The sequence below is a fragment of the Mastigoproctus giganteus genome, chromosome 6, assembly GCF_048544385.1.
Source record: "Mastigoproctus giganteus isolate SK-2022 chromosome 6, ASM4854438v1, whole genome shotgun sequence".
NCBI classification, from domain to species: Eukaryota; Metazoa; Arthropoda; class Arachnida; order Uropygi; family Thelyphonidae; genus Mastigoproctus; species Mastigoproctus giganteus.
Window position 1 is genome coordinate 124,365,645 of NC_143580.1, and position 13,889 is coordinate 124,379,533.

Here is a 13,889-nt window from a genome sequence, read left to right on the forward strand (position 1 = left end):
TGTTACTAGCAGTGTTCTGGTTCCATAAACCAGTACAATATATTATTAATTTTTTTGTTCTTCATTAGATGTTTCAATTTTTCACTACAACTTATCATTATTATTAATTATATATATATATATATATATATATATATATACAGTAAACCCTCGCTAATCCGGTTACAGTTTGTCTGGATCGAAATATGAAAAATTCTGTTCACAGTTGAGTACTTTCAAAGACACAGAGGATTTAGGAAGGCAGATGAGGCACTCTGACTGCACACTGATTGACTGTGTGAGAGAGACAGATCATACATTACATTGTCTTGGATGTTGTTCAGTATCATTGTTGACTCTGAGTTGGATGGATGTTATAATATTAGCATTAGTTGAGGCATAATGATGCAAGAAAGCAAGCTTATACAGCACCAGCCAAAAAAAAAACCTTTCCATTTCACCAATTGAACAGCACTCCAAATGTTTGTCTAATTCAGCCTTAAATTTATTTAAGCTATCAACTTCCACAACAACTGATAGAAGTCTGTTCCAGCAACCAACTACCTGCTGACTAAAGGCAAACTTCCACATATCTATTCTACAACTGTCTTTCCTCGATTTGAATCTATGCCCCCTCAGGTTCTTAATCTGAGCAAGCGGAAATATCCTGTTATTGCTTATATTGCTTCATTTGTGTACTTCTTTATATGTATTAAATATACATAAGTTGACATATTTTATATAGTTATGGGTTCTAAAGAATTAAAAAGTGAAATCAAAAGAAAAACTTTACTTTAACGATCATTATCAAGCTCAAAGTGATAGAAAAACTTGAAATTGGTGTTCCTGGGAAAAAAAATTGCTGAAGAATTTGGTATTGGCCAACAGGCTCTGTCAAATATAAAAAAGCAAAAAGAATCTATAAAGGCATTTACTTTAAAATGTGATGTGGGGAGTGATAAAAGCAGTGTCAAATAGACAGACATTAAAAAAGCCAAAAGAAGTGTTGCTGGAAGAAGCTGTATTAATTAAGTGGTATTCACAGCAACAATCAAGTGGCACTGGCATGCGACACCAGCACCATATACATTTTTATTAATGTATAAAAAGGCTTTACAGTGATATTTTTTTATTTATTTTCATCAGCACTATCTATATCATTAAATTTTCTCCTGTATATATATATATATATATATATGAAGCAGAAAAGCAGAAGTATATATATATATATATATATATATATATATATATATATATATATATATATATATATATGATGTAATATAAAAATTAGACAAGAGTAATAAAAATAAAAATATAAAGCTATCATTAGAGGCAGCAAATGCAAATCCTCTACATGAAGCCTAATTATATCTAATAATTAAAATAAATCTGATATTTAAAATAAAATAAAAACATCAGCCAGTAGTACGGCAAAAAAGTAGAGCGAAAAACAACGTAAAATAATATAAAATAAACAAACAGGGAAGGGAAAGTAAGAGTAATAATAAGACAAAAAAGTAGTCGATAATCCCCTGTATAATTTAGTCATTAAACCCAATTAATAAAAACGATATAATTTTAAATTAATGCCAATTATAAATAATTTAGCGGTTCCTCCCCAGAAGGTACCAGTTCCAAAAGACGTGAAATATCACCAAAAATGGGGGTTAAAGAAACTACAAAAAATTAAAATATCGAAATGATAGACTGACCATCATGCCCCATATCGACAGAGGACCACGAGGCCAATAATGGTCATGGAATCGCTGCATTTCAATCGTCATACAAACCATCGCAAAGGCGGAAATATCGAAGAACCATACCACCCTACCATTCTCCGATAGATCAACCAATGCAGAGGATATGCATTGGTTGATCTATGCAAATCCTCTGCATTGGTTGATCTATCGGAGAATGGTAGGGTGGTATGGTTCTTCGATATTTCCGCCTTTGCGATGGTTTGTATGACGATTGAAATGCAGCGATTCCATGACCATTATTGGCCTCGTGGTCCTCTGTCGATATGGGGCATGATGGTCAGTCTATCATTTCGATATTTTAATTTTTTGTAGTTTCTTTAACCCCCATTTTTGGTGATATTTCACGTCTTTTGGAACTGGTACCTTCTGGGGAGGAACCGCTAAATTATTTATAATTGGCATTAATTTAAAATTATATCGTTTTTATTAATTGGGTTTAATGACTAAATTATACAGGGGATTATCGACTACTTTTTTGTCTTATTATTACTCTTACTTTCCCTTCCCTGTTTGTTTATTTTATATTATTTTACGTTGTTTTTCGCTCTACTTTTTTGCCGTACTACTGGCTGATGTTTTTATTTTATTTTAAATATCAGATTTATTTTAATTATTAGATATATATATATATATATATATATATTATTATGTAATTGGCATTATTTTAAATTTAAAATGGATTTATTAATTGGATTTAACTGAACTCTAAATTATTTGGGGACTTTCGGCTACAGTTTGTCTTGTTACCTTTACTTTCCCCCTCCCTGTTGATTTAATTTTTATGTTAATTTTCGCTGTACAGTTTTGCTTATGTATTAATTTATTTTTATTTTCATATGAATTATCTGTTATGTTCTGGGCATTATGTGGAGGATGTGCATTTTTGCTGCCTCTAATGATAGTTTAATATCTATTTATTTATTTTCTTATTTCATGTTATTACTTTTTAAGCCATTAATCAAATATATATATATATATATATATACATATATAGTAAAGATTATTGGTAGAAGCAAGAGTAAAAAAAAAAGGAATTAGTTATGGACAAAGGTAACTGAGTCAGAAAAGACCTAATGACTGTAGTAGTATAACAGGTAAGTAAATAAAGTTGTAAAGATGAGAGAAGTAAATAAGGGTTGTGGGGATAACAGAAGTATACGTATCATTTTTTTTTTCTCCCAAGCATTTTCTTTTTCATTTTTCTTTCTCACTTTTTACTTCTTTTATTCCTACAACCCTTATGTACTTACTTCTCTCATCTTTACAACTTTATTTACTTATTTATTATATATATATAGATTAATTATTAAGCTTCTAATGTACAAGTTAGTGATTGCATTAGTCAATTCAGTACATAGCCAACTACTTACTGTACTGAATAATAAGAGTTGGGATAGCCAACTACTTACTGTACTGTACTGAAATGATGCAATTGCACTAACTTGTACATTAGTTAATGCTTTACATAACCTGATGCTTTAGCCCTAAACTACATCATTATTAAGTTTCTTTAAAGTACATAATTTTAATATCACAGAGAATTCTATTTTATATATGCAAAAAAAAAAAAAAAAAAAAAGCAAAAAGTTCCTAAAATGCTTAAATAAAAATGAATGTGATTAAATAAATAAGCTTAAATAGGCCAAATATGTGATAATTTCTTAATATATAGAAGTGTGTGTATGTGCTTCTCTTTCTGTAGTTTAAAGATATCCTAAAATTAGAAGAGGACATCCCACATGTTCGGCAGGCTGCCAAAGTTAAGTAAGTACTACTCTTTACATATTTTTTATAATCATAATTGCCAGCCCTCTAACCTTCAGAAAGCTGGAGATTTATAATTTTTATCACAAAAAGTGGAAAGCAAGAAATGATTGGAATTTCACAGACAACATCTCCTTTTTTTTTCATTAATTATTACTGTATAACTATGTATTTTTGAAAGGAAAATATCATTATTATTATTATTATTATTATTATTAGCTATATGGTGCAAGAAAGCCTGAGGCTTATGCTGTGCCAGCCAAAAAAAAATTCCCGAGTTACCCTAAGAGAGAGAGAGAGAGAGAGAGAAAGAGAAAGAGTTATTTTTATTTGGTTTTTTAGGAGCATTAGCAGCTAAGGCCATATTGCTCTGGGGGGGGGGGGGTATATGCGGTAGTCATTCCCTGACCTTTCCGCATCCTCTGTATTTGGTGGGCACAGGCTCGAACCCTGGTCTAATCAAGAAGCATGTGCTATGCACTGCTGCTCCTGCCCACCTGGCTACAGAGGCGCAGAGAGAGAGAGAGAGAGAGAGAGAGAGAGAGAGAGAGAGAGAGAGAGAGAGAGAGAGAGAGAGAGAGAGAGTGTGTGTGTGTGTGTGTGTGTGTGTGTGTGTGTGTGTGTGTGTGTGTGTGTGTGTGTGTGTCAAAAGTAGAAGGGAATCATCAAGAAAGAGAAGAATGATAATATCCAGCTCAGGACCCTGGGTGAGCCAAGCCCATACTCACCAGATGTGAGCCCCTGGGGTTAAATCATGTTCACTAACTGTGGAAATTTTTTTATATTTATATGTCTACTTTCTGATCTACTTTTTATAAACCTGCTTTTATTTTTTTGTATATTCCTATACATTTTTATTATTTTTGATTTATTCGTTATTATTTTATTCTTTTGTTATTACTATTGATTTTATTATTCTTTTTTTATTTTTTTTTATTATTATTTTTTTTTTTAAATTTATTATTTTGGCTGGTGCAGCAGAAATTGTAGCTCCCTTGCACTATATGGTTAATACTAATACAAAGCTATATGCTTTGTATTAGTATTACATACCATACAAATATTAATATTACCTACCATACATACAGAAAAAAAAAACCCCTTAACATTATGACATATCTAATTCAGAGTAAAACTTATACTCTGATATGTATCATAGCATTCTGCACAATCCAAATACATTATTTTATGTAACAGAGATGAGCACAAAACTTGTTAACTATTATCCCACAAAGCTTTTGATACTGTTGCACATGGAAGACTGCTGTACAAATTGGAGAGGTATGGCATTAAGGGTAGGTTGCTACAATGGATAAAATGGTGGTTGAGTGGGAGATGACAGAGAGTTGTAATCAATGGACACTGCTCTTCGTGGACAAATGTTATTAGTGGAATTCCGCAGAGTTCACTGCTGGGCCCATTGTTGTTTTGTATATTCATCAATGATATTGATGAAGGATTAATTTCCAAGTTTGCAGATGATACAAAGGGCGGCAGGGTTGTTAGCGACAGTCAGAGCCAGCCTGGGGCATGGGCAACCAGGGCAATTGCCCAGGGGCCCGCATTGGCACAATACACTATACAAAATGGTTAATGAAGTAATTATTATAAATTATATGGTTTTGCACAAAATCAACAAGAAATGAAAGAATTGTTCTTGTTTGATGTGGTGGTCTCTGATTGGTTGATGTTTCGGCTATCTGATAATTGTTAATTGGTGCTTACTGACACGTGACCAGTACCCTGATTGATCTATACTTGTCCTGTGTCAGCTCAGCTGATAGTGTCTTTTGAAGAATATTTTGTGTCTTAAGCGACTCCTCTAAAGTGGCTCAAGTTTTTGCACTTGGTTTACTAAATAGCTGTCTTTCATTATTTATTCATAGTGCTTATTTAAATTTTCTCTTGTACCAGTGTGGCTCCTCTTATGATGGTTGCCTCGTTCCACCTATATTCTATATATAGATTGTCATAATTTGGTAAGTTAAAGTGTTATTTTCTTCTTCTTCTTCTTTGGTCCTTAGCTGGCAGCTGGGGGAGGCGGTTGGCCACGCAACCAGTATGCTGCTGTAGGTGCCGCAGGGTTTCGGACTTGCTCTGTGATGTTCTTCCATACCTTACGATCCATGGCTTCAGTCCTGGCCTGGTTAAGGTCGAGACGTCGGCTCTTCAAGTCATCTTCCACTTGCTTGGCCCACGTTTTCCTAGGCGCGGTCCGTTGGATGCTCCATTGGGCGGGTCGTTGTCTCCAAAGGAGTGTGGATGGTATTCTGTTCGTGCCCATTCTACATACGTGGCCAAACCATCTGAGCCTTCGCTTCTGGATTTGGTTGGCAATGGTTGGTTGCTGTTGGCATCTGGCGCGGATGGTATCATTAGTGATGCGGTCGCGAAGAGAGATGCCCAAGATCTGCCGCAGGCATCGCATTTGGAATACCTCAAGTTTGTTCAAATCTAACTTGAGACAAATCCATGTTTCCGATCCGTAAAGAAGAATGGGCAGGATCAAAGTCCGGAAGAGTCGGATTTTAGTCTTTGTGGAAATGTTGGTCCTCTTCCACAGACACCATTTGAGCGAGGCGAACGCAGTGGCCGCCTGTCCAATTCTGCTATGGATTTCCATGGTGGATGCAACTTTCTTCTCCTGGACCAGCGACCCAAGGTATTTAAAGTCCTGCACTTGCTCGATCTGGACGCCTTCGAGATAGATGGTGGCTTGCGACCCATCTGTTGTCAGGGCCTTTGTCTTACCAGCATTGATCTTCAAACCGTATGGCCGGGCAATGCGGGCAATGTCGTAGAGGATGTCCGTGGCTTCAGCGTCGTTACCGGCAAGGATAGCACTATCATCAGCAAACATCAGGTCAGTCACATAGTGATCCTTGTCATATTGTATGCCCTGTCTGTTTCTGAATGCTTGCCTCATAATGGCGTCGACCACGATGTTGAAAAGCAACGGGGAGGCTACATCCCCTTGGCGGACTCCAGTTTGGATGGTAAATTCCTCAGATAAATCGTTCTGGATGCGCACCTGGCTGGTTAAACCATTGTATGCAGTTTGGAGGAGTGTGATGACTTTTCGAGGTACATGTTCAACCTCTAGTAGTTTCCATAAGGCAGGCCGGTGGACACAGTCGAAAGCAGACTTAAAGTCAATGAAAACAATGACGGTTCGCTGTCCACACCGGATCCTCTCCTCCATCAGCTGACGAATGGCAAAGATTTGATCACAGCATCCTCGCCCGGGTCTAAATCCTGCCTGTTCTTCTCGACTGGTTTGCTCGCGATGTTTTTGCAGTCTTGACTGGATGATCTTCATAAAGACCTTTCCGATGATGGAAAGGAGGCTGATGCCACGGTAGTTCTTGCAGTCCCAGTTATCACCTTTCTTGTGGATTGGTACGATAATGGCTTTCCTCCATGTTAACGGAATTTGTTCAGTGCACCAGATGGTTTTGAGGAGTGAGTGTAGTCGGCGAAGCAGTACATCTCCCCCGGCTTTGATCGCTTCTGTGGTGACTTGGTCCACTCCTGGTGCCCTGCCATTCTTCAGGGATTGTATGGCTGCTTTCACTTCTTCTACTGTAGGCTCAACATCGACCATGGAGACCTCAGGGGGGTCGATCGAGAGTGCTGTTGCTGGCGGTCCCTGAGGTGGGTCGTGATTATACAAAGCTTTGAAGAATTCACTCCACCGTTGCAGGCGTTCGGATGGTGATCGCACGTGATCGCACGAAGGTCCCATCAGCATTCTTGATGTTGTCACTAGTCAATTTGGTCTTTCCACTCAGACATCTGAGGGTGCGGTAGAGAGTGCGGTACTCGTTTTTGGATGCCGCCACTTCAAGATCGTCTGCCACTTGGTTCCAGTATGCTTCTCTTTCTGCTGTCATTCTTTGTCGGACTTCTCGGTTTAGCTGCCGGTACCGTTCAAAGTCGACCAACTTTGCCTGTTTCCGTTTGTCCACGAGGTCGAGGCACTCGTCTGATATCCATGGTTGCGTTCGACGTCGGGCAGGTGGACATAGGGGCTTGGCACATTCCAGGATGGCATCAGAGATCTGCTTTTCTTCTTCATTTATATCCTCGGGCACAGCCAGCATCTCGAAGCGGTTGGATAGGGCGATCTGATATGCCTGTTTGTTGGCAGCATTCATTAGCTGCCTCCAGTCCAGCTTGGCTGACCGAGATGATCTTTTTGCATGCCGTAATTTGAGCTGCACCTTAGCCCGGATGAGGTAGTGATCAGATCCGCAATCAGGTCCCCTCATGGCACGAACATCCATGAGTGATGAGCGAAATCTGGCATTGATCAAAATGTAGTCCAGGATTGCTGAGTCCTTGCCAGATGGATTTCGCCATGTAAGTTGATGTTTTTGAGGGTGCTGGAAATGGCTGTTTCCAATGATCAGGTTGTTAGATGCGGCAAAGGACAACAAACGTAAGCCGTTGTCATTGATCTTCCCATGGCCAAACTTGCCCATTGTTGTTTCCCAACCAGATCTGTCCACGCCAATATGGGCATTAAAGTGTTATTTTATGTTTGTTTAATAAATTATTTAATCTGAAAATGACTATACCACGAGTGTGATGATCGAAAACACATTTGTACAAGATTTAATAATATCATTGCATATGTTATATGAAGAAAAGTTTTTTGCATTTACAGTAAAATGGGCAAGCGAGATAGAGACCAGAATCGTAAATATCCTAATGGATCTAAAAAAAAAAAAAAAAAAAATTGGCAAAGATGCAAGAAGTGAAGAACTTATAAAAGAAAAAGCAGAAGAATTACGTCAAGTATTTGCCAGGATTATTGGAGGAATTATCTACTTGGAAAAGCACAACATATAGCATTAAGAGGAACAAGTGACAAACTTTTCAACCCCAGTAATGGACATTTCTTTGGTCTTCTTCTTTCTTCTTATAGAACTGATTTCCAAATTTAAACCAGTTTTAAGAAAACCACATAAATAATTACTTATAAGTACAAAGTGTTGGTTGCAAAAAAAAATATTACATATTTTTCCCATAGAATACAAGATGAATTAATTGAGCTAATTGGTTCAAAAATAAAGCAAACTATTGTAGACATGATAAACTCATCTAAATACTATTCTGTTTTTGACTGTACTCCAGACGTAAGTCAACAAGAACAGTTATCGGTTGTATTCAGGTTTGTGTATATCAAAGATGCTAAAGTTAAGATTCGTAAAATTTTGTCACATTTTTAACTGTTAACGATAACAACTAGAAAGGATTTATTCAACAGATTGAAGGCATTATTAAGAGAATTATGCATGCCAATTAAAAATTGCCAAGGTCAAGGATACAATAATGGGTCAAACATGAAAGGTAGCATTATCAATAAAGGAGTTCAGGCGTGGTTTTTTGAAGGAAAATCCTAAAGCAATATATACTCCCTGTGCATGTCACGATATATAAACCTTGTTTTGGGTGATATTGCCAAATCTTCCAAACTTGGAGTAAAATTTTTCAAGACAATACAACGAATATATACTTTATTTTCATCATTGACATCTCGTTTGGATCTACGAGCACCTTGCACAGGGCCCCGCAAAGTTTGTGGCCAGCTCTGACAACATCCATTAGCCATCCTGGCAGCCTGTCAGGATGCTCAGAGGACTTCATATCTGACTGCACAATTACTCCCAAGTCTTTTTCACTTTCCACTACCTTGAGTATATGCAGTACTTTACATTTGTGGGTGTTAAACTTCAATTACCATTCCTCAGCCCGTCTGCCTAATTTTTCTAGATCTCATTGCAGTAGCATACTACCATTAACCACCCTGCCAATTTTTGTATAATCTGCAAGCTTAGACATGAAGAGTGATATATTTTCATCAATATTATTAATAAACATACAAAACAACAATGGGCCCAACACTGAACCATGGGTTACTCCATTAATAACAGTCCACAAAGAGTAGTTGATACCACTATTCTGCATTTTGAAAAAAAAAAAAAAAAAATTTATATATATATTCAAATGATTAGCATTAGCAAGGGCACATGATACAAGAAAGCAAGCTTATATAGCATCAGCCAAAAAAAAAAAAAAAAAAACCTTATTTCACCCATCCCCTAGCTCCAAATGTTTGTCAAGTTTTGCCTTGAATCTATTTAAGCTATCAACTTCTACAACGACAGATGGAAGTTTGTTCCAGCAATCAACCACCCGTGGGCTAAAGGCAAACTTCTGCACATCTGTCCTACAACCGTCTTTCCTTAATTTGAATTTATGCCCTCTCAGATGATTATTCTGAGCAAGAGGAAGAATCCCATCAGCAATGAGCATGCTCAAACCATTCAAGGCTTTATACACCTCAATCAGATCACCTTGCAGGTGCCTAGTCTCCAGACACTGTAATTTCCAAAACTTAAGCCTTTCTTCGTAAGAGCAACCCTTTGTTCTGTTCACTAATCTTGTTGCCCTTCACTGTACTTGTTCCAACAGCTCTACATCCTTCTTAAAATGAGGCCTCCAGACCTGTAAACAATACTCAAGGTGTGGCCTGGCCATTGCCTTATACAAGGGGATAATCACCTCCTCATCCCTGCTAGATAAATTCCTGTATATCATTGACAAGACACCATGAGCTACTCTTGCAGACCGTCTGCACTGCTCAGAAAACTTCATCTGCCTGCACAATTACCCCCAGATGCTTTTCATTCTGTTGTTATTATTGTTGTTATTTAGTTTTTTTTTAGGAGCATTAGCAACTAAGGCCATATTGCTCCGGGATATGCGGTGGTCATTCCCTGACCTTTCCGCATCCTCCGTATTTGGTGGTGATGGGCTCGAACCCCGGTCTAATCAAGAAGCGTGTGCTACGCACTGCTGCTCCTTCCCACCTGGCTACGGACGCGCCTTTTCATTCTGTACCACTGTCAGTGTGGTACCACAGAGTTGATACGTTACTCTGGGATTACTGCTTCCTATATGTAGTACTTTACATTTGTCAATGTTAAACTTCATTTTCCGCCTCTCAGCCCGTCTGCTCAACTTTTCTAGATCCCGTTGCAGCAGTGTACTGTCATTAGTGTCATTAAAAACCCTGCCAACCTTCGTATCGTCTGCAAACTTGGACATTAAGCCTGATATACCATCATCAATATCATTTATAAATACAGACAACAATGGACCCAACACTGAACTCTGAGAGACTCCATTAATAACATTAGTCCATGAAGAGCAGTGTCCATTGATTACCACTCTCCGTCTTCTCCCACTCAACGATCCCTTTATCCATAGCAGCAATTTGTCTCCAATGCCACACTGCTCCAATTTGTGCAGCAGTCATCCATGTGCAACAGCATCAAAGGCCTTTCTAAGATCCAAATATATGATATCAAAGTTATTCTTTGCATCCACTTCCTTTGTGACTACATCATAGTATCCAATCAAATTAGTCAGACAAGACTTCCTCTTAACAAACCCATGCTGGGTCCGAGCTATAACTGACATTTTGTCTAGATGATCCTGCAATGCTTCTTTAACCAGTGCCTCCATTAATTTCCTTGGAACAGAAGTTAAACTAACAGGTCTGTAATTACCTGTGTTTCCCTTTGATCCTCCTTTGTGGATTGGGGTCACATCTGCACATCTCCAGTCCATGGGTACCTCCCCTGAGTCCAGGGAAGCTCTCATAATTATGGCTAAGGGTTTGCTTACTTCCTTTGCCATCTCCTTTAATATAACTGGATAGATTTCATCCACCCCAGGTGCTTTGCTTATGTTTATCTTCAACAATTTCTCCTCCTCTTTATTCTCAGTTATTACAAGATTATCTAGCTTACTGCCAGAGTTGAATACACCTCTGGCATTCCCCTCCCGGAATAACTCCTCTCATGTGTGAATGTAGATGCAAAATATTTATTTAGTTTGTTAGCTACATGAGCAGGATCATCAACAGTGGAACCATCGATATCAAGTGGACCAATCTGATTCATCCCCTTCCTTCTAGAGTTTACATAAGTAAAGAACTCTTTGCATCCTTTGATGATGAATTTTCTGATGATTCAAAAACATCCTTTTCTGATGTTTTGTCAGAAAAGGGTGTTTATGAATCATTTTTTAAAGCTGATTTCAAAATGAATTCTGTTTCTATCTATCATGTCTGGTTTCTTCAAAAATCATGAAAGAAAATTTGATTTTTCACAAAATTTTATTAATTTTGGCAGAATTTGTGCACTGAAATAACAAAATGCTATTTTTACAAGACTTTTATAATTAAATACGTGTTGAAAACACTATTAAAAAGGGCAGTGTGATAAAAAGACCACTAAACACTCACCTCTAATTTAAAAAAGTGATTTTTGTTGCTTTGATTTTCTTGCAGATCCTTTTACTTTACAGTTCCCTTCAGCATCCAGCAATAGTCAGCCATTATGCTGAAATTCCAACTCCCCTGGTACCTCATCTTTATGTCTTTAATTTTCTAGTGAACCCTTTCACCCTGTTCTTCACTAACAATTCCTAGATTTTCTAGGAAGTAGTCAATATGGGAGTGTAAAAAATGTATCTTGACACTCATGTTGCAGCCCAGCTTCTTGAAGTTTGTAATCATATTTTCAACTATATATTTGTAGTCTAGATCCTTGTTGTTCCCTAAGAAGTTCTCAACAACATACCCAAAGCTAATCCATGCTTATTTTTTTCTTTTATTCATTGTTCCCTCAAAATCTTGGTCCCTCATCAGCTTATGAATTTGAGTTCCAAAAAAAAATACCTTGTATTAGCTTCTCATGGGTGATCGATGTAGTACAAAGATAGTTGAAGCAGGGACCTTCCTGAGTTAAAGCTTTAACAAACCATTTCATCAAACCCAGTACGATGTGTATGGGTGGAAGGAAGGCAGTTTTGGGGTGTATCATTGGCTTATGAATGTTCTTTGATCCAAGCAACAAACTGCTCCTTTTTGGTTAGACATTGACATCCTAGTGCTTACTCCTTGCCTGGCTGTCCCATTCACTCAAAAAACAAAGCATTTTTGGACTTTGCAGTTGGTAACATCATCAGCTGGTTCCGCTGAAAAGAATTTAAACTATGACCATTAGAGTAACCTTAACAAAAGCAAAATTGCTTCCCTTTAAAAAGTTAATTGACCCTTTAGTAAATACCACATCAATATTTTATGATCACTGCCATATAGTGGTTCCTTTCTCTGGTAATTCTTAATGCATGAAGAATCACTGTTGATAATGAAATAAAGAATATTGCATTTTCTTGTTGCCTCTCTAATGATGGTGCAGAAAACAGGCATCCAGTACGTCCAGAAAGGCTACGTTACTGTGTGAGTGATCAGCTCACAAGTTCCAGTCAATATCTGGAAAGAAAAATACTCTGTTCTATATTTTGGTCCATTCAGTTTTTCTGTATAGTTGGTCATTTGGCCTATAATGTAATCATACTCTTATTTTTGTTTTACCAGTGCTTACATCACACCAAACTGATTCAACATTACACTGCACTGGCCAGCTATTTCAACTGGATCCATTGTCTTAGATTATATGGCTTCTTAACCAAGAGCATAATCCTGCCATTCTTTCTGTAATTTCTGTGTAATTTCTAGGGATGTTTTCAATAACCCTATGATGTCCACATTTGATGACAACTAATTTATTAATGCTAAATCTCAACTACCACTTCTAAGCCCATCTCCCTAATTTTTGTAAGTCTTTTTGCAGTAGAATACCAGTTCCTGTCATTCACCATGCCAACCTTTATACCACCTACAGATTTCAACATTAAATTTGATATGTCTTCATCAGTATTTATTGTTAATGAATACTGGATACAATAAGGGACCTAGCACTGAACACGTTAGACCATGAAAAGTGGCCATTAATAACCATTCTATCACCTGCCTCCTAATGCCACACTGCTGAAATCCAAGTATATTATTGCAAATTTATTTTTTTGCATCTAGTTCTTTGTGACTACATAGAGTAGATGTTAAGACTGGTCAAAGAAGGTCAGTGGGGGTCACAGGATTTAGCAGTTAAAGGGAGGGAGCTAAAGTAATGTTGGAGAATCATTACACTTTAATCCACATGTAGCAGTAAAAAAATTCACATTATTTTTATTATGGGGTACTATAGCCCCTAACTGGGACCACCATGAAGGTCTCCTCTTACAAATCCACTGGAAATTCCTGCTACTGATTATTATAACAGTAACTACCTTAATTTAACAGTTCAAAGTACCATATTACCAATGGAATAGTTTCCTGGCATGTTCTCTATTTAATTTTGCTTGAATTTTCAATATTTTTTTGTGATTAAATTTTAATGTAATATTTATTGCTTGGAAATTTGACAGCACATGATAAGCAAATGGGCACTCTGCAGTGCATAC

General features: G+C 37.4%; 1 protein-coding gene across 3 annotated transcripts in view; it reads left to right on the plus strand.

Annotated features, from left to right (window-relative positions):
• The window catches only part of LOC150084557 (disheveled-associated activator of morphogenesis 2-like), a 575,048-nt gene that overhangs the window by 510,714 nt on the left and 50,445 nt on the right, over nt 1-13,889 (plus strand). For all 3 annotated transcript variants that reach the window (XM_090375315.1, XM_090375314.1, XM_090375316.1), the window contains exon 21: nt 3,445-3,506. In XM_090375315.1, coding sequence (XP_090231441.1) covers nt 3,445-3,506 — 62 coding nt within the window. The remainder of the gene's footprint in view (nt 1-3,444; nt 3,507-13,889) is intronic.